The 16,059-nt window shown below is 32.0% G+C and overlaps 1 protein-coding gene across 1 annotated transcript; it reads left to right on the plus strand.

The window, feature by feature from the left end:
* Positions 1-4,686: 4,686 nt before the first annotated feature.
* LOC132755037 (ubiquitin-conjugating enzyme E2 variant 3-like) lies at positions 4,687-7,926 on the plus strand (the record flags this gene model as incomplete). Its single annotated transcript, XM_060745818.1, has 5 exons — positions 4,687-4,787; positions 5,300-5,463; positions 5,848-5,944; positions 7,502-7,582; positions 7,825-7,926. Coding segments are annotated over exons 2-5 (355 nt in total), but the record flags the coding sequence as incomplete, so codon positions are not given.
* Between the last annotated feature and the right edge of the window lie 8,133 nt (positions 7,927-16,059).

Raw genomic sequence — 16,059 nt, forward strand, 5'->3', positions numbered from 1 at the left:
AAAATTTTCAGCTATTGTACATATAATGAAAACGTTAGAGTAGTAGGTTACTTTTGCTTTTTACTTCTTATTTTGTATTCAGTTAATTTCGTTCTCTGAAAATGCTACATGTCAGAATATACTGAGAAAAAAAAGATAAATAGTTGCATTTAAACACACGGATTTAATGTAAAATGAGAACTATCTTATATATGATTGTAATGTTATCATATTATCATAGTTATTATATTTCATAATAGGCCATGAAGTCATAGTAATACAGTGTTTTTAAATTGATTCATTTTTATTAGATACGGAAATGCAACAATAATAATAATAATAATAATAATAATAATAATAATGATGATGATGATGATGATGATGATGATGATGTTTTTTTCTTATTATTTTTTCCTGCTTATTTTTTCCTGACTTATCATAATGTTTGAACCATGTAAAAAACATCAATGTTTTAAATTTCAATACTTTTATGTGACACGTACAAATGTATCAAGAAAAACTAAAGCTTTGACAAATTAGGAAAAAAAAGAATTAGAAAAAGAATAGTAGATCGTGAAAAGGGTCAGGCAAAAATCATATGAGCATGACATTAAAAGTAATGTTAAAGCGCATCATCAAGTCATCGGAAAAAGTAAGGCACGAACATATTCCAAGAGAAAATGGAAGATGTTGAAACTGTCCTTTACATTTGGTAGAATCATAATATCATTTCCTCATATGCCCAAAACATTACAATTTACGTAGAAAGGTTTTTAAACCATAGTTTTGTAGATGACCTACAAACACTTATGACAAGCACATTTATCAAAACAATTAACAATCTGGCAAGTTATCTGTATTATGCATTCAAAATATCCGCGGTAAAAGGGAGATAACTACGACAACAAATGTTTAGTACATATGACGGTTACGTCATCTAAGAAATATAATAATTGCCGTTTAAATGTACGATAATAATATAATGAAACGTTAACAAACATCTTTCCACTTTGCTTAAGTAGATGTATAAGTATATGTTGGTATGTCGTAACCTTTGTTAATATTTGTCAACAATATTTCTCGCTTATAACATTTTACACGACACAGTTTCTGAACAAAAAATAAAATGAGCCGTGCCATGACAAAACCAACATAATGGCTTTGCGACCAGCATGGATCCAGACCAGCCTGCGCATCCCCGCAGTCTGATCAGGATCCATGCTGTTCGCTTACAGACCCTATAACAAGTAAAGAAACTGATAGCGAACAGCATGGATCCTGATCAGACTGCGCGGATGCGCAGGCTGGTCTGGATCCATGCTGGTCGCAAACCCATTATGTTGGTTTTGTCGTGACACGGCTCAAATATATTCCAGTATAGTATGACTTATTTCTTCTAACAGAGCAAGCAGATACAGGCACATGTCTGTAAGCATGTTTTCATGAATGCGTGAACACCTATTAAAGTTAGGTATAGATGACATCAAAATTTGTAATTCGGGTTATATTTTTTCAACAGCCTCATAGCACACTGACGCAAACAAACGTTACAACTTATCAGTTTACAAATCATGGGAAAAGAGATTTCTTTAGTCTCGAAATAGAGCAATTATTAGCTTACTGTTCACAACAGAGTTATCAAGGAATAAAGGAAAATATTAAGATACCTTTAAAAAACTCCTAGACTTAGGACTGTTTTTGGTCATAAATATAGGAGTCATAAGTTAGGACCTTTTTTAAGACTTTCTTTGTAACGCAAAATTATCACAATTTTTGTCTTAAGACAAACTTAAGACTTAGGACTCTCCATGAAACGCAGCCCTGATCACTGTACCTTTATGGGAGCCTATATTATTTTAACTTGCATCTTTCTTGCGAGTACAGGAAATAGACTGGTTTATATACTGTGATCCTGGAATTGACCCCAGGATCTAAAGCAGATATATATCTGGTTCATTTTGTTTTCTTTACAGTATTATATACAAGTTTTATTGCAAAAGAAAAAAAAAACGAAAAAAAAAACAAAAAACAAAAAACAAGCAGCATCAACACAGTTTATATTAATTCAATCACTGTTATAAAAAAAATTAAACATTAATACAATTAAGAATTTAACGAATTTAAAAGCTCCAAGTTAAAAAAAAACAATGAGATAAAGAAACCATGGTAATGAGTAGATAATACCTTATAAATGTCCGAAAATACTGTATTAAGTTCTGTTCAGACTAGAAAAAAAGCAGTTTACACACAGATACAAAGTAGAATGGTGCAATGATGTGTTAAATACAACATGTTTACAGTATACACTTATTATCTTCAACAAAACTGAATGTAGTAGTGACTAAAGATCATATAATAATGATTACCTAGATATAAATATAGTTTGAAACCAAAAGTAGAAACAATCTGAGTTATTGTAAATCACAGGAAGTTAAAACATATAGATTTTTAGGATGTCTGATTATGAGAAGGCTCTATTTTCATCCATTATAAGTCTCGAGGTAGGTAAATATGTATAGGATATTTTTATATCATTCATGTAAAGTTTGATTATGAATGTCAGTGATATAAATGCACAAGGTTTTACAACAAAATCAAGTCAATTACATGTATTGCTGTATATGGAGGGACAATTACGAGTTAATTTACAAAGTGTACGTTTCAAAATTTGATATTGTTCTAAATATGACCCCTATACTAGATAAATTGTATGGAGATTATCTACGAAATTCAATATTGAAAATTAATCAAAATATTGAAACATGATTATGCTGTGTGCATAGCTCTTTAAGCTTCTTTTTATATTTTTGTATGTTTGTCACCAGGATGGTTTAATTTCAATTCAATTGAAATCATATCCTTACTGTCGCTCTACTACTATTCGTAAGGCAGGCTTCGTAGAGATCGATGATCTGAATTTAATGATATTGGTTTAATTTAATACCCTATTTTTCAATCTAAATATAGTTAAATATAGTGACTAAATATAGTTAAATATAGTGACTAAATATAGTTAAATATAGTGATTAAATATAGTTAAATATAGTGACTAAATACAGTTAAATATAGTGACTAAATACAGTTAAATATAGTGACTAAATACAGTTAAATATAGTGACTAAATATAGTTAAATGTAGTGACTAAATACAGTTAAATATAGTGACTAAATATAGTTAAATATAGTGACTAAATACAGTTAAATATAGTGACTAAATATAGTTAAATGTAGTGACTAAATACAGTTAAATATAGTGACTAAATATAGTTAAATATAGTGACGCAATGGTGAAATAAGGTACCACGATATGAATATCACATAACAAAATTTTCATCCTAGACAAGATGATGTGATGTCCAACTGACGCATTAACCGTGGTTAACATAATTCTGTCAAGGGTTGACATTTCGTTATTTACCATTTCATTTTAAAATGTTTAATTTTTAAAATTTTAAACCGAATTTTTCAATTTTCCAAAAAACTCCCCCCCACCCAGTATGGGGCATTAGGAACCGTTGATAAATATTATTTTTGGTTCAAAAAACGAATTTTTAAACCCAAAACTGTTTGCCCTTTTAAAAATTTAAAGAAAATTTAAAACGGTTTGGGGTTAAAAAATACCTATTTTTAAACCCACTGCCCGTCGCATATGGAAAAACGGGTGGACGAAATGAAGTTGCATATCATATTTCACGATATTATTATCGATAACTAGTTCTGAAATATAAAAAAAGTAAGCCTTTTGGTCAGCTCAATAGGTAAAGTGTGCATCGGGCAACCTGGGTTCCCGTTTTCCTGGGCAGGGGCGTATTTTCATTTTTTATTTGTGATTGATAATGAAATTTCCCTGTCTTATGTTTTTTCGCAACTGTACTTCTGCGCTCTGGCATTTTCTGAAGTTGTTAGTGTCTTTCGGAAAGTTCAGACTATTGAGCAAGTTAACCGTTTTAAAAAGCCGGGCCAAAGACCACGGTGGCAAGTCCGCTAAAACAAGTGCCCTGGTGTTTTCAAAGTGACTGACTGCGTAATCCGGTGTGTTAAACAACCATCACTTCCACCGTAACCAACTCGTCTACGTTCTATCCATTCGGCAATACATTTATTAGTATGTAAATTATATATAAATGTATTCTTATGTATAATTTATTCAAACATTATGTTTCCAGTTAATCTTATCTTTTTTACAAAATCTTCATATCTAGTACGAACATTCGGAGGCGGTTGAAAACTGATTGTACTATGTGCCTTTGAAAGTTTGTTCGGACTTAGACTATAAATGAAGATATTATATGGTGAGCTGCTAAAAGTTTTAATTAATTTTGCCTAGTTTTTTTTTTTTTTTTTTTTCCTATTTTTTACACAATAACCTGTTAAACTGTTTTAACATTAGGCCGTTTACTTAATATTGTTCTATGAAAACTCATAACGTATTCTTTAACTTGTATAAAAATGTTCCATCAAAAGGTGATAAATGCTTTCCGCGGCGTTTTTAAAGCATTTTAATGTTATGACTGTGATAATTGAAATAAAAATATCTTACAATCTCTTTCATCCTAATTAGTTTTATTACATCAAAGTCGTTCTATAATGTTACACAGCCACTAGTTCGCTTTATAACGCTTCTTTTGGCTTCTTTGGTAAAAACGTATAAATCTATTTCTGAGCAATAACAGTAAATTTTACTACATGAAGATATTTATATACTTCAAAATAATGTATGCTATTTAATATTTCAATTTTAAGTGTATGAAGATGGTTTTCAGAAGAAGTTAATAAAACTGAAAGGAACTATAACTGTCAAATTTGAAGGTAAATGCAGTTTTTAAACACGTTGTCTATATGTTTAGTTGATAAAATAAATGGCATGCTTCAGTGACATAATTTCACTTTAAGATATAATAACTGCTATTTTTATCTGAATGAAGTGTATGACTTAATACTTGTTTGTTTTTATTTATTATATAACGTGTATTTATAAATGAAATATTTTGCAATAATGGTGAAATAAAATGCGTATTTTCATTTTCCGTATTTTTACTGTTAAAACTTTTTTTTTTTCACTTCAGTGAAACATATTTTCCGTATTTTCATTGGTGTATTGCTGGACTACTTTCTTCTTAATCTAGCAGCAAGTGCAAAAGTCTTATAGTATAATACGATTCCTTCAATGGTATGTAGCTAAAATGCTAAATAGGTAATACGACAGTGCCGTAAGTTCTTTCAAAATGCAGTTAAAGTATGTAATTATTTTGAAAAGAAAAATATCGCTTATTTATGATATTAAGATATAATTGAATATAATTTAGCTCAATCCATTTCAGAGTCTGATGTTAACGTGCCAATTGCAATATGGCTAAGTAAAAGACATCCGCATAGACCACCAATAGCTTATGTTGTACCGTCTTCTCGTATGTACGTAATGTCTGGGAACTTCGTTGACATGAACGGCAAGGTTCAAATACCATATCTCTCAGAATGGAACTTTGTAAGTATATTTCGATCTTTTATGTTAATTTTATATCATTATTAAAACTTTCTATTTATTCTTGCTATTATGTATCAACTATTAGTTTTACCAGTGTTATAATTTTCAAAACGCCTTTAAATTTGTTGTTTTTCTTATTCGTGTGACGCATCACCAAGACTCAACAGAGTTTACATCTTAATTACGACATTGCACATGGTTGACTGATAAATGCAACAATCAATGTGTATATGAAAAATAGTATGCTTATAAACACTTTCTGTTTAAGGAAAATGCATTTAATCTTGCGTAATAATATTAAGATATAATATCTAATTTTCAGGTATCAACTAATTATTTATTCAGTTATAAACATAATCATATACTGTTGCTGCTTATTTGTAGCCGCATTCAGATCTGCTTAGTCTTTTACAAATCATGACAACAGTATTTTCTGATGAATTACCAGTACGAGGAAGATTTACAGATTTACTGTCCTCAGGTACTATTTGCATAATTATATAACATGCATATTAAATGGATGCGTTGTGTTATTTTTTCTTAACTCGAATGTTATTAAGGAAATTGAAATATCCGTAACGAAATCTTCCTCCTTTCAGTGCGTTTACTAATACGAGCATATATGTGAAATCATGCATATAGCTTATACTAATACATGAAATATTGTAGAACTTGTAGTTAGAATATAATCTCGCAAAATCTGCACCCTTTGTTTAAATTAACCAATATGCGTGTGCATAATTTAATTTTTAGAAAAGTACAGGAACAACATCGCGTTATTGCTCGTAATAACAAGACTTGTAGTAATATTTGTTTACACTATTAAAATGAATCATGAATTTAATTGTTTTTTAAAAAAATGTTTAACTGTTTACTTGATATGCGTTGTTGGTTGTTTATTTGGTTTTACGGCGCACTAACATAGTGTAGGTCATATGGCCCCGAAACTGGATTGATGATTTTGGCTAACTTTGGTTGTTACATGATTCAAGGCAAAACAAGGGGTCAAAATCACCCCCACCTGCTGGAGCTAAGAGATGCATAGACTTTTGTTATTCAAACCCATTTAGTTGTTTCGTATGATCACACAGAGTTAAACGGTGGCTGAAATTGTTCTGCCTGAACCTTTAAAGGGAACCCTTCAGCCTCATTGATACTATGTGTTTTCTGTGTCAAATATAACATTTAATTTAGTCTAAATACGACTTTGTTTTAGCTCGATTGTTTTGAAAGCTATCAGCTTATTGAAACACTCTTTTGTGTCCGTTCCCGGAACCAACAAGTACCAAGCGTTGGGTGTAAAGTTCCCTGCCAAGGAAACAATTTTTTTGCCTCTGGCGAGGTTTGAACCCATCAATCCATTGATATAAATGCAAAATAATTGTTTAACCCTTTACCTCATATATACGCGAAACAACGCACTTTTGACCCCTCCCCCATCTTTTAGGCCTCAAATAGTGAAAAAATGTCCTATTTGGGCCTTAAACACATGTTTTCGTTTGAGAAATGTTGCTAAAAAAAAGTGAGCACTTTTTCGGCGCCGCCCCCATACAATAGATACATCAGGGGGTTGCCAGAAGGGGGATGTGCTCCCTTCTGTTTGGGGGTTTGAAGGGGGCGGTAGTCCCCCTCTTCGCCAAGAAAATTTTGAACTTGTGAGAGGGAAAAAATTACCCCAGGTCGATCATATGGTAACGTGTAACCAACGCTGAAAAGCCTTTGACTCTATCTCAATTCCTTGAGAAGTTGCAGGACTTTGAAAGAAATTTTGATGGAAAAAATCAAGGCAAAATAGTGATTTTTGGCAAATTTGAGATGTCCCCTCGTTGCCATGGTAACAGGAAATTAAAGACTGAGCATGTTGTTACAAAGGCAATGGTCCAGTCAACATTTGTGCCAAGTTTGATTAGTATTGAAGCATTTTTCATAGTTTCATAGCAGTTTGAACTTGTAAAAGGAGGCTTTTCAATGAAAACGGCCATTTTTCACAATATGCTCATGAGGGAAAGGGTTAAGACTATTGTTTCCCTATTTACAGGATGCAATGTCTCGGAAAAGAGCTCTTCAAGTTGCAGTGGATATTCTGGGGAGGTTGGGGGAAGATCCGAACATTTAGATGGTAACCATTACTATCAAGTTGTATCATTACTTCTAATATAAATAAATAAAAAAATAAATAAATAAATAAATAAAATAAAATAAAATAAATAAATAAATAAATAAATAAATAAATGAATAAATAAATGTTCAGACATTTCAGACGTTGATAATGTTTGCACGGCAGACCCTACCGTATTTTTTTCAATCCGTCTATTTTGTCATAATAAAAAGTTTTTAAAAAGACATCATTATTGTTTGCAGGGGTCAATACTCCGCAGAATGAGTTAAACGACTCTTTTGAATATTCCGGTGAGGTACATGGTAGAAAAAACTTCACATGGTATATATGTAATATTTATTTAAGTTTCATCTATACAAACATATACAATATTTCAATTACAAATTGTAAAACATAAAATTGCCAGTAAGGTCAATCTGACAATCTGGAGTTATGAGACCAATACAAAGTGACAGGGGAGACAACTCCTATGCCCATTTTGCAAATACTTCTAATGTTACTGAAGAGTTACCTCTCATTTCTATACATTATTACAATTGAATTGAATTCAGAAACCACTACTAACCCCGTCCAAAAGGAAATCCAATGCCCATAGCAATTTTGGAAAAGAACATCCTAGCAAAGTTCTTTATTTTAACCAATTTTACCAAATGTCAAAATAGAACATAATTCTGGAACTGATTAGTAGCTGCTTCTTAACATTTAACTGACATATGTTTATTTCTTAATGAAATCTTATCAAAGTATACCCGACATTGACATATATCAATATACATACACATCAGTGCATTTTTTATCTGAATAAATCCAAATATAACTTTTTGAGTTTTACTTGAATACACCATATCATTTGTACATTTAAAATATCAACAGTTTAAAGCTATCAAATATATGAAGTACCTGTATGAACTTAGTACACGTAATCATTACCCACACTTGAAAATCACCCGTGAAGACTATATTTATCTTACACTGACAATTTTTGTTCGTTGCCACTATGTTAGGAGATCAAGATCATTTGGTTACATTTTTGAAGGACGTGTTCCCTATTACTGCAAAACTTTAGGCTAAATGAGAAAATGTTTATTATGAATGTACGGTATTTTACATTATACACCACGACTCGGATCTAAAATACTATTTAGCAATTCTGAATACATATTCTTAAGTCCGGATTAATTGTTCTGTTTAAAAAGGACGGTCAAATGTTTTTGCCTAATATGATTGAATTTTTAATTTCAGATGCGAGCTGATCCCTTGACAAATCCTTCAACGTCACAGAACACGTTATCAAACTCATTTATACTGGGATAAATGCTGCCTTTAAACAAAGCCCAGTCTGAAACAATTATATATCAATTTTGTTTTTGACAGTAGGATTCAGTTTTGTCATATGTGACACTGTTTATCAGAAGCAAGGGTATTCTTTGAGATGCTCAGTTTATACTAAACTTTATTACAAGTTCGTTTTTTAAAGTTTAGTTTCTTTAATTCTACTTTGGTTTTGTTAAAGTCATCCATTTATTGATACACTAGAATCGCTAATCTATGCATATGTTATTTAAATTATGTAACTTGCCTATCGCAGACTACCTTTTGATATCAATGCACATTTTACAAAAGATATCTATAACATTAATTTTATAAACTTCCGTATGTATATCAAAGGCTATCGAAAATAAACATTCCGCGTTTTGTTTAACTATTATTACTTTAAAGTGTTGATATTATACTATCATTGAAATCATAGATACATTTGACATTTATCTTGTTAACTTATTTACCATTTAATTGAGTGATTTTGATAAAGAATATAAAGGTTTTCTACCGGATATAAATATATAGAAATACGAATATCAAATTAACAGCTGTCAAAAGACTAATCAAAATACTTTGTATAACAAGAACGAATGTTTAACTTTTAAAATCATATCCGAAGAGCTAAACGATCTGCTGATGTTTCTAAATTCAAAATTTCACCATTTCCGTGTTTTAATGTTGAATTCTGCTTCACTGCGCTATGCCCATATTTCAATGACAATACGGGGTAACGGATGTGCAAAGCGGCAGAAATAAAGATTTGGTTATTTTTAGATGAGATGGCAGTACAAGATGACTCATGCGTGTCTTTTTCGAAGGGGAAAACTATTTAAGATGGACACTTTACTTAAACGAATTGTCTGAAAGATTGGGGTCTGAAGCCAAATTTAAGTTACACATAAAATAGCACAATTTATTTTATACTCAGTAATTTCGTTACAATATATATATTTTATATACTGAGTGTCATTATATAAACGATTTAAGTTAAATCAAAACAAATTTTGGAAAGAACGCTTATAAATGAATACGTTTTTACAATATTTTTTTTCGGGGGTGGGTATAATAAATCCACGGATTTGCACAACACTGAAAATACAAAAAGGTTCGTATATAACCTTTCTTAATATACGTTTGTTACAAATGATACATTGATATGATAATCAACTTCGTCATTAGTCTCGACAAAAAGAATACTTAAAGATGTATGTGTGTGTTCGTAAGCGAGGTTGTCGTGTTTCGAAAGTGAATTTTAAATCTAGCACTAACATCTACTCAGTCGGTGGGCAATTATATTTATATATACTTATATATACTTGATAAATATGCCAAGATATATGCAAATTATAATTCAATCATATAATATATGCATGAGTAAATTTACAGCATCCTGAACGTTTTTCAAATTTATGGTTTAGTATTTTTTTTTACAAAATTTAAAAAGAGTTAGTTCTTGTGTACAATAGACATTACAAAAATGTAATGAGATAAAAATGAGAATGCATGGTTAAACAGAACTAAGATATATAAGCAATTTAGTACTGTTCTGTACATTCTATTTAAGAACTATCCTTTACATTTTATCTTAATATGGCAAGAACTAAACCATCTTATACACTTTCGTTATAACTATCGTTAAAAATATTTTAGAATTGCAATAACATTCCTTTACATATTATTTAAAATGACCAATAAGATTCCCATATTTCAATTTGTATTTTAATATGACAAATGGAAAATTGTTTTTATTCAGTTCTTCCCTGTACGTTTTACAGGAAGTCAAAGTTGTTTTAGATGGCCTTCGGCCGAAAAGCTAAGTAGCAACATAATTACACTCCAGTAAAGATAGTGGTGGGATGGCTGTTAAAGGCAGCCTCCATTAGACAAGTGTATCCTATGTAAAATGTCCATTAGCAAAGAAACCAACAAAAGTGACTTACAATTTTCATGTTATTTTGTTGGATTAATGCTTCAGAGGGCTCACATTTAATCCAAATTTTTTTTTACTAAGTAGGCGTATAGAATTTATAGAAAATATGCAGAAGAACAATTAAAATTCACCACAGAAGTATTGCTCCAGCTTGTTTAAATAGTGATGCAACAGAACATTCCTGTAGCCAGCAAAGAACATTGTGTAGTGGGTCCAATAACAATCCAACTGTTCATTGGTACAAATATGGCATTAATGCAACCTTTTGGGTCAAAAGACAATTTCACAGAAAAGTAATGCCCACAGTATGAGAAAGTCAGTGCAACTTCGGTTTATAATAATGTTTGCATTTGCTCATTTCTGAGGAGAAAAAATGTAGTACGTCATATTTTGTTAATAATGATTAATTCCATAAAATGACGCCCACCTGTTTTCTGAAATTTATTTATGTATGAAGTGTACAATTAATTTCATAAAGTAAAATGACCTAGAAATATTATTTACACAATTTAACCTCTTCTTGCATTTTGTGTACGCTTAATGTTTTCCTTAACGACCAATCCACAATCATTTGCTTTAATATCGTTACCTTTTCACTTGCTTTTATAACATAAATTGCGCACAACTATTTGAAGTAATCTGTTTTACAATCACAATGTTCATTATAATGATTCATCAGTTTTGCTACATACATTCCTGACTTTTGCTTTACCGCAGAATACATTTCAGTACCAAAACATGTTACAGCTTCGGAACTTATACATTCTGTGACTCGAGAATTATCTCTACGTCTATAGTGTATCTCTGCCCTTTAAAGTCTGCCTATAATTGATGTTTTGATGAGACAACATAATTTTGCTCAATAGAGATGTCACAACCAACAAATAATGTAAACAAATAATTATTGCATGGAATTTCTGAGTTGCATTATCTATATTAGCTTTATTTATACACTTAAAAATAAACATTGCGGTGCTAGAATTCTTCTGAGGTACTTTTGACTTCTCTGTTTTTATTACTATGTAAATTCTAACCTGAGGTTTAAGTTGTTCTAAACAATGATTATTAAAAGCTGCTGAATCATAGTTTCTTAGTTTCGTGGAAACAAATGCTAAACATTCTGCCCTCATTTTTCAAGGGGTCATTGCAAGATGTTACAGAAAGTGACACACACGAAATTCTGTTTCATGCGCCTATTTTACAAAAATGTTTTCATTTTTGCGAATCAATATTTAATGTACTTTTTTGTGAGTATGTTATATTTGAATATAAAGCAAAACTGTCCATTATTATCATAAAGAGGACTAGACGCTGGTGGTAACTAATAAAACTCTATATAACTTGAATACCTCAAAATTTATTGTAACTGTTGCGAAATATTCTACATACCAGCTCTAACTCTTCAACCTCTTTCTCGAATAGCATAGAAATTTCATCTAAAGAAATATGATAAACAAGATCAACAAGGAAAGGCGGCGTTCAATGAACGCAACCCCCATATGACCCAGCAACAAGAACCAGTGGCAAGGAGCCCAAGCGGACCCCAAACAAAAACAGGACAGGGCAAAGACAGAGCACGGACAGGTTAATCACTAAATGACAAACAATTTGTAACTGATTACGAATTCAAAGAAAACAAATAAATGATAGAATAATAGGCCCATAAAGTCAAAGGGGACAGGAGAATGGGGGAAGGGGGTGGGGGTTTATCAAAGAAATAAAAACTAGGGGTAAAGGGGAAGATACTTACCGTAGACGAGAAAACAACAAGGGACACAAGCAAAAGTGTCACCAAAACAGTATGAAACAACATAGACATACATCTGAGGAACTCAGAGGGGCGCCGCCTTGGAACGGTCAGCAGCATTATAATGACTGCTGGGGAGTTTAAACCGGTTAATGGTGCACCAAACCTCGCTCTTAGCCCCACCATGTTCCTATAAACGAGACTGTGTAAATAAAATGAATCCCCGTCAAGTGAAATTCTAACAGTTGTCATGGTTACAAAAGGTTCAATAAGTAAAACACTAAAATGATCATGTAGAAACATATAAAAGTAAACCCAATGACCATAACTAAAGTACTCAATGTCCTAAAGGAAGACAGAGCAACAAGAAAATCACCTACAAGGGCCGACGAAGCAAGGCAGACAATTCAGTCCCAAAGGGCTTTAAGAACTATCCATCATAGAGTCTCTCACTTGGTACGTCAGATGTGTCCAACTGTAAAAGGGTTGAACACTAAACATGCAATATGTCTTAAAATAGTAGGGTCTTAACCTCTTTTAATAAAACGTTTAATGATTTTAGTAAAGACAGCAGAAAAATTACCATGACCCAAAATCTTACGAAGTTCCTAAATCACATCGCCATAAAAACCAGGCTGGCTAATCCCTTGTCACAGAAGAGTTTTTAAATCACTATTGAATTTAGAAATTAAATCAAAGTTACGATTGTAAAATTTAGTAAAATATTTCGTAATTTATGATAGCGGTAGCCCTGTTTTAGAAGCTTGCTGGTAATAAAAATATTCCGCTCGTTGAAATCCTTTACGTTGCACCAAGCTCTAGCGAATCTAATTAACTGAGAAAAATAAACCCCATTAGATGTTGCATGGGGTACGTCTCCATCTAACTGTGGATAATTAACTATACAAAAGTCAAAGTCATCTCTTTTATCATAGATTTTCGTGTGAATAGAATTGTTGTTGATAGTAATATGAAGATCCAAAAATGATGTACTAAAATTTCAAGAGTTCGTTCAAGTCAATGTTTGAAGACTTGCTACAGTGTCATGAGCTGTGTCGAAATTGTCATCATATTTGGCAAGGTCAGTAGATCATATTTATTATTTTAATGTTGAGAATTATATTTTATGTGGTCTGGAAGAATTATTTGGCTGTTATAAATATACTTAAAACAAGAGACGCAAATTTATCTTAGTATATCATCAAGTGTACATATAACAGCATTATACATGTAGGATTATTAACAAAATATTTATAAAATACATGAAAGCAGAATCCATTAAGAACGACCAAAACTACTAAAATTGATAATGTTACAGACTTGGTTTGACTGAACCTGTAGGAAGTGCACGTAACCGTCCACGCCCCAACCTAGCGCCGGCTTAAGCAGAATTCAACATACAAACATGAAAATGGCGACTTTTTTAATTAAAAACATCTGCAGATGTGTTCATACAGCGGTTATCATGTGTTCATACAGCGGTTATCATGGGTCCTTCAATGTGACACGTTAGTGCAATTCCATGAAATTTGGCGTATGGTCCCAAAAAATACGTGCGCCCTAAACAGAAAACAATGGGCACAACTAAATAAAATTGAATTTTTGTAAGAGAATCTGAAGTTTTAAGCCTGCATATTACAAACAAGACATAAAAAGATAAATTCAAAAAGCAGGCAAAATATCCTAACGGTGATTATACAATATCCAAGTAGGAATTCATGTTTGTATAGTCTCTTTTTATTGCATAATCATATGTTTTAATATATAAGTTATAAACATAGTTGCTATCAAATAATTATGTTATTTCGTTGTTTTTCTCAAATAAAAGAAGTTTGCTGTATCAAATTTGTTATAAAGATTAAGACAGGCTATATGGCCATAAAATTGTTATTTTGCAATATTACTTAGACTGCTACTCCAGTTATGCATGTGTACAGAAACCATTCATATTACAAGTTATAAATATTTTTGGCATGTTATATGGCCTTGTATGTTTGCTTTTATATCCCGAGCCTGCAAGGCGATGTATATATTGCACACAACCGTTTATATACGGCAATATAACCTGTATCAAGAATCTGTATCACGAATTTATTCCTTTATTACAGAACAAAAGAATTGACTGTATTAATTGACAACAGTTATGAATATATATGATATTTACTTCATAATTATCCTATTATAAACATGCAGTATTATAAAGGTCCAAATTACTTGTCAAAAATCTTTGTAACTTATTACATACTTGCGTATATAAAGCTAGCATGGAAAAAACAACACGTTTAAACCCCTGTCACGCTAGGGGGCGGGGGGGGGGCGTTCTCACGGCGTCAAAGGAAAATTCAGAATGCCGAGGTGAGCGCAGATAGATCGCAAACATCGCCGCAGCATCGCCATAGCTTAGTGGCATCGCATAGAACGCCTATTGACGGCGCGCATTTTTGAACATGTTCAAAACAAACGCTGTCACTTGGCGTCTGATCAGAGCGCAGTGGCATCGCGGTTAGGACGCCGTCCCAACTCAGTAGCATTTCCTACAACGCAATAGACGCGCAGTGAAAGCGTAAAAAGAACGCTGAATGAACGCGATGATTGTCCACGCAAATTGTACGGAGATTGTGTAGCGTCTCTTCCGCGTGTGCACGGCGCATTTACGGAGCTTTACGATTTCAGCGCAATGTGAGCTGTTTAAGTAAACAATGACATGCAAATGCTTTGATAGTGCAGAGAAGTGTGACAGGACCTTTACATCAGGCTACTTGTTAGACATAGACTGAAATATTACAAGACAGAAGGAAAATCAAGGGTTGAGAGCAATTTTTTTTCAATTATCGCTAACATATATCGAATTTAATGTGAACCGTAATCAATATACGTTGCGTTTGTTTGGCGTTCTTTGGGTTTCTTATTCAAAGTTATTTTGGACAGGTTTGAATGTGATATTCTAAATGACATGCCACATTACAATGCGTTGGTTTGATTTAAGATACACTATTATAATTGGACCCTAGGTTGAATTAAATACTTAATATATTTCAGAGCCATATTTAGAGCCCTATAGTGTTCTTATGTTAATATTAAGTTCTTTGACGATGGTTAAATCTATTTCAAGAAACCACATAATCACAATGTTCATATTTATATAAATCCAAAGATAAAAATGTTTGGTCGTAGTATTATTTACCTGTGCACAATTATAACTCTTATGTCGGCGTCCGTCACGTATACTCGTACACCCAATACCTGTGGTGCACCACAGTGAAATGTTTTGACTACTTTTTAAGACATTAACATTGTCTGACTACATACGGGTTGTCCCAATATTCTGTGACAATATTTTTTAAAAGCTAAATAAAATAGGTACGAATATTATATTAAATTTAAGAGGTTATAATCACATGTAATGGAAACATTTTCACAAAATGACATCGAAAAATTTCAAAGTACAATAAAAATATGCCATAAATACCATACTCGTAT

Source organism: Ruditapes philippinarum, unplaced genomic scaffold (assembly GCF_026571515.1).
Source record: "Ruditapes philippinarum isolate M1 unplaced genomic scaffold, ASM2657151v2 ctg14156_1_1_1_1, whole genome shotgun sequence".
In the NCBI taxonomy this organism is placed as follows: domain Eukaryota; kingdom Metazoa; phylum Mollusca; class Bivalvia; order Venerida; family Veneridae; genus Ruditapes; species Ruditapes philippinarum.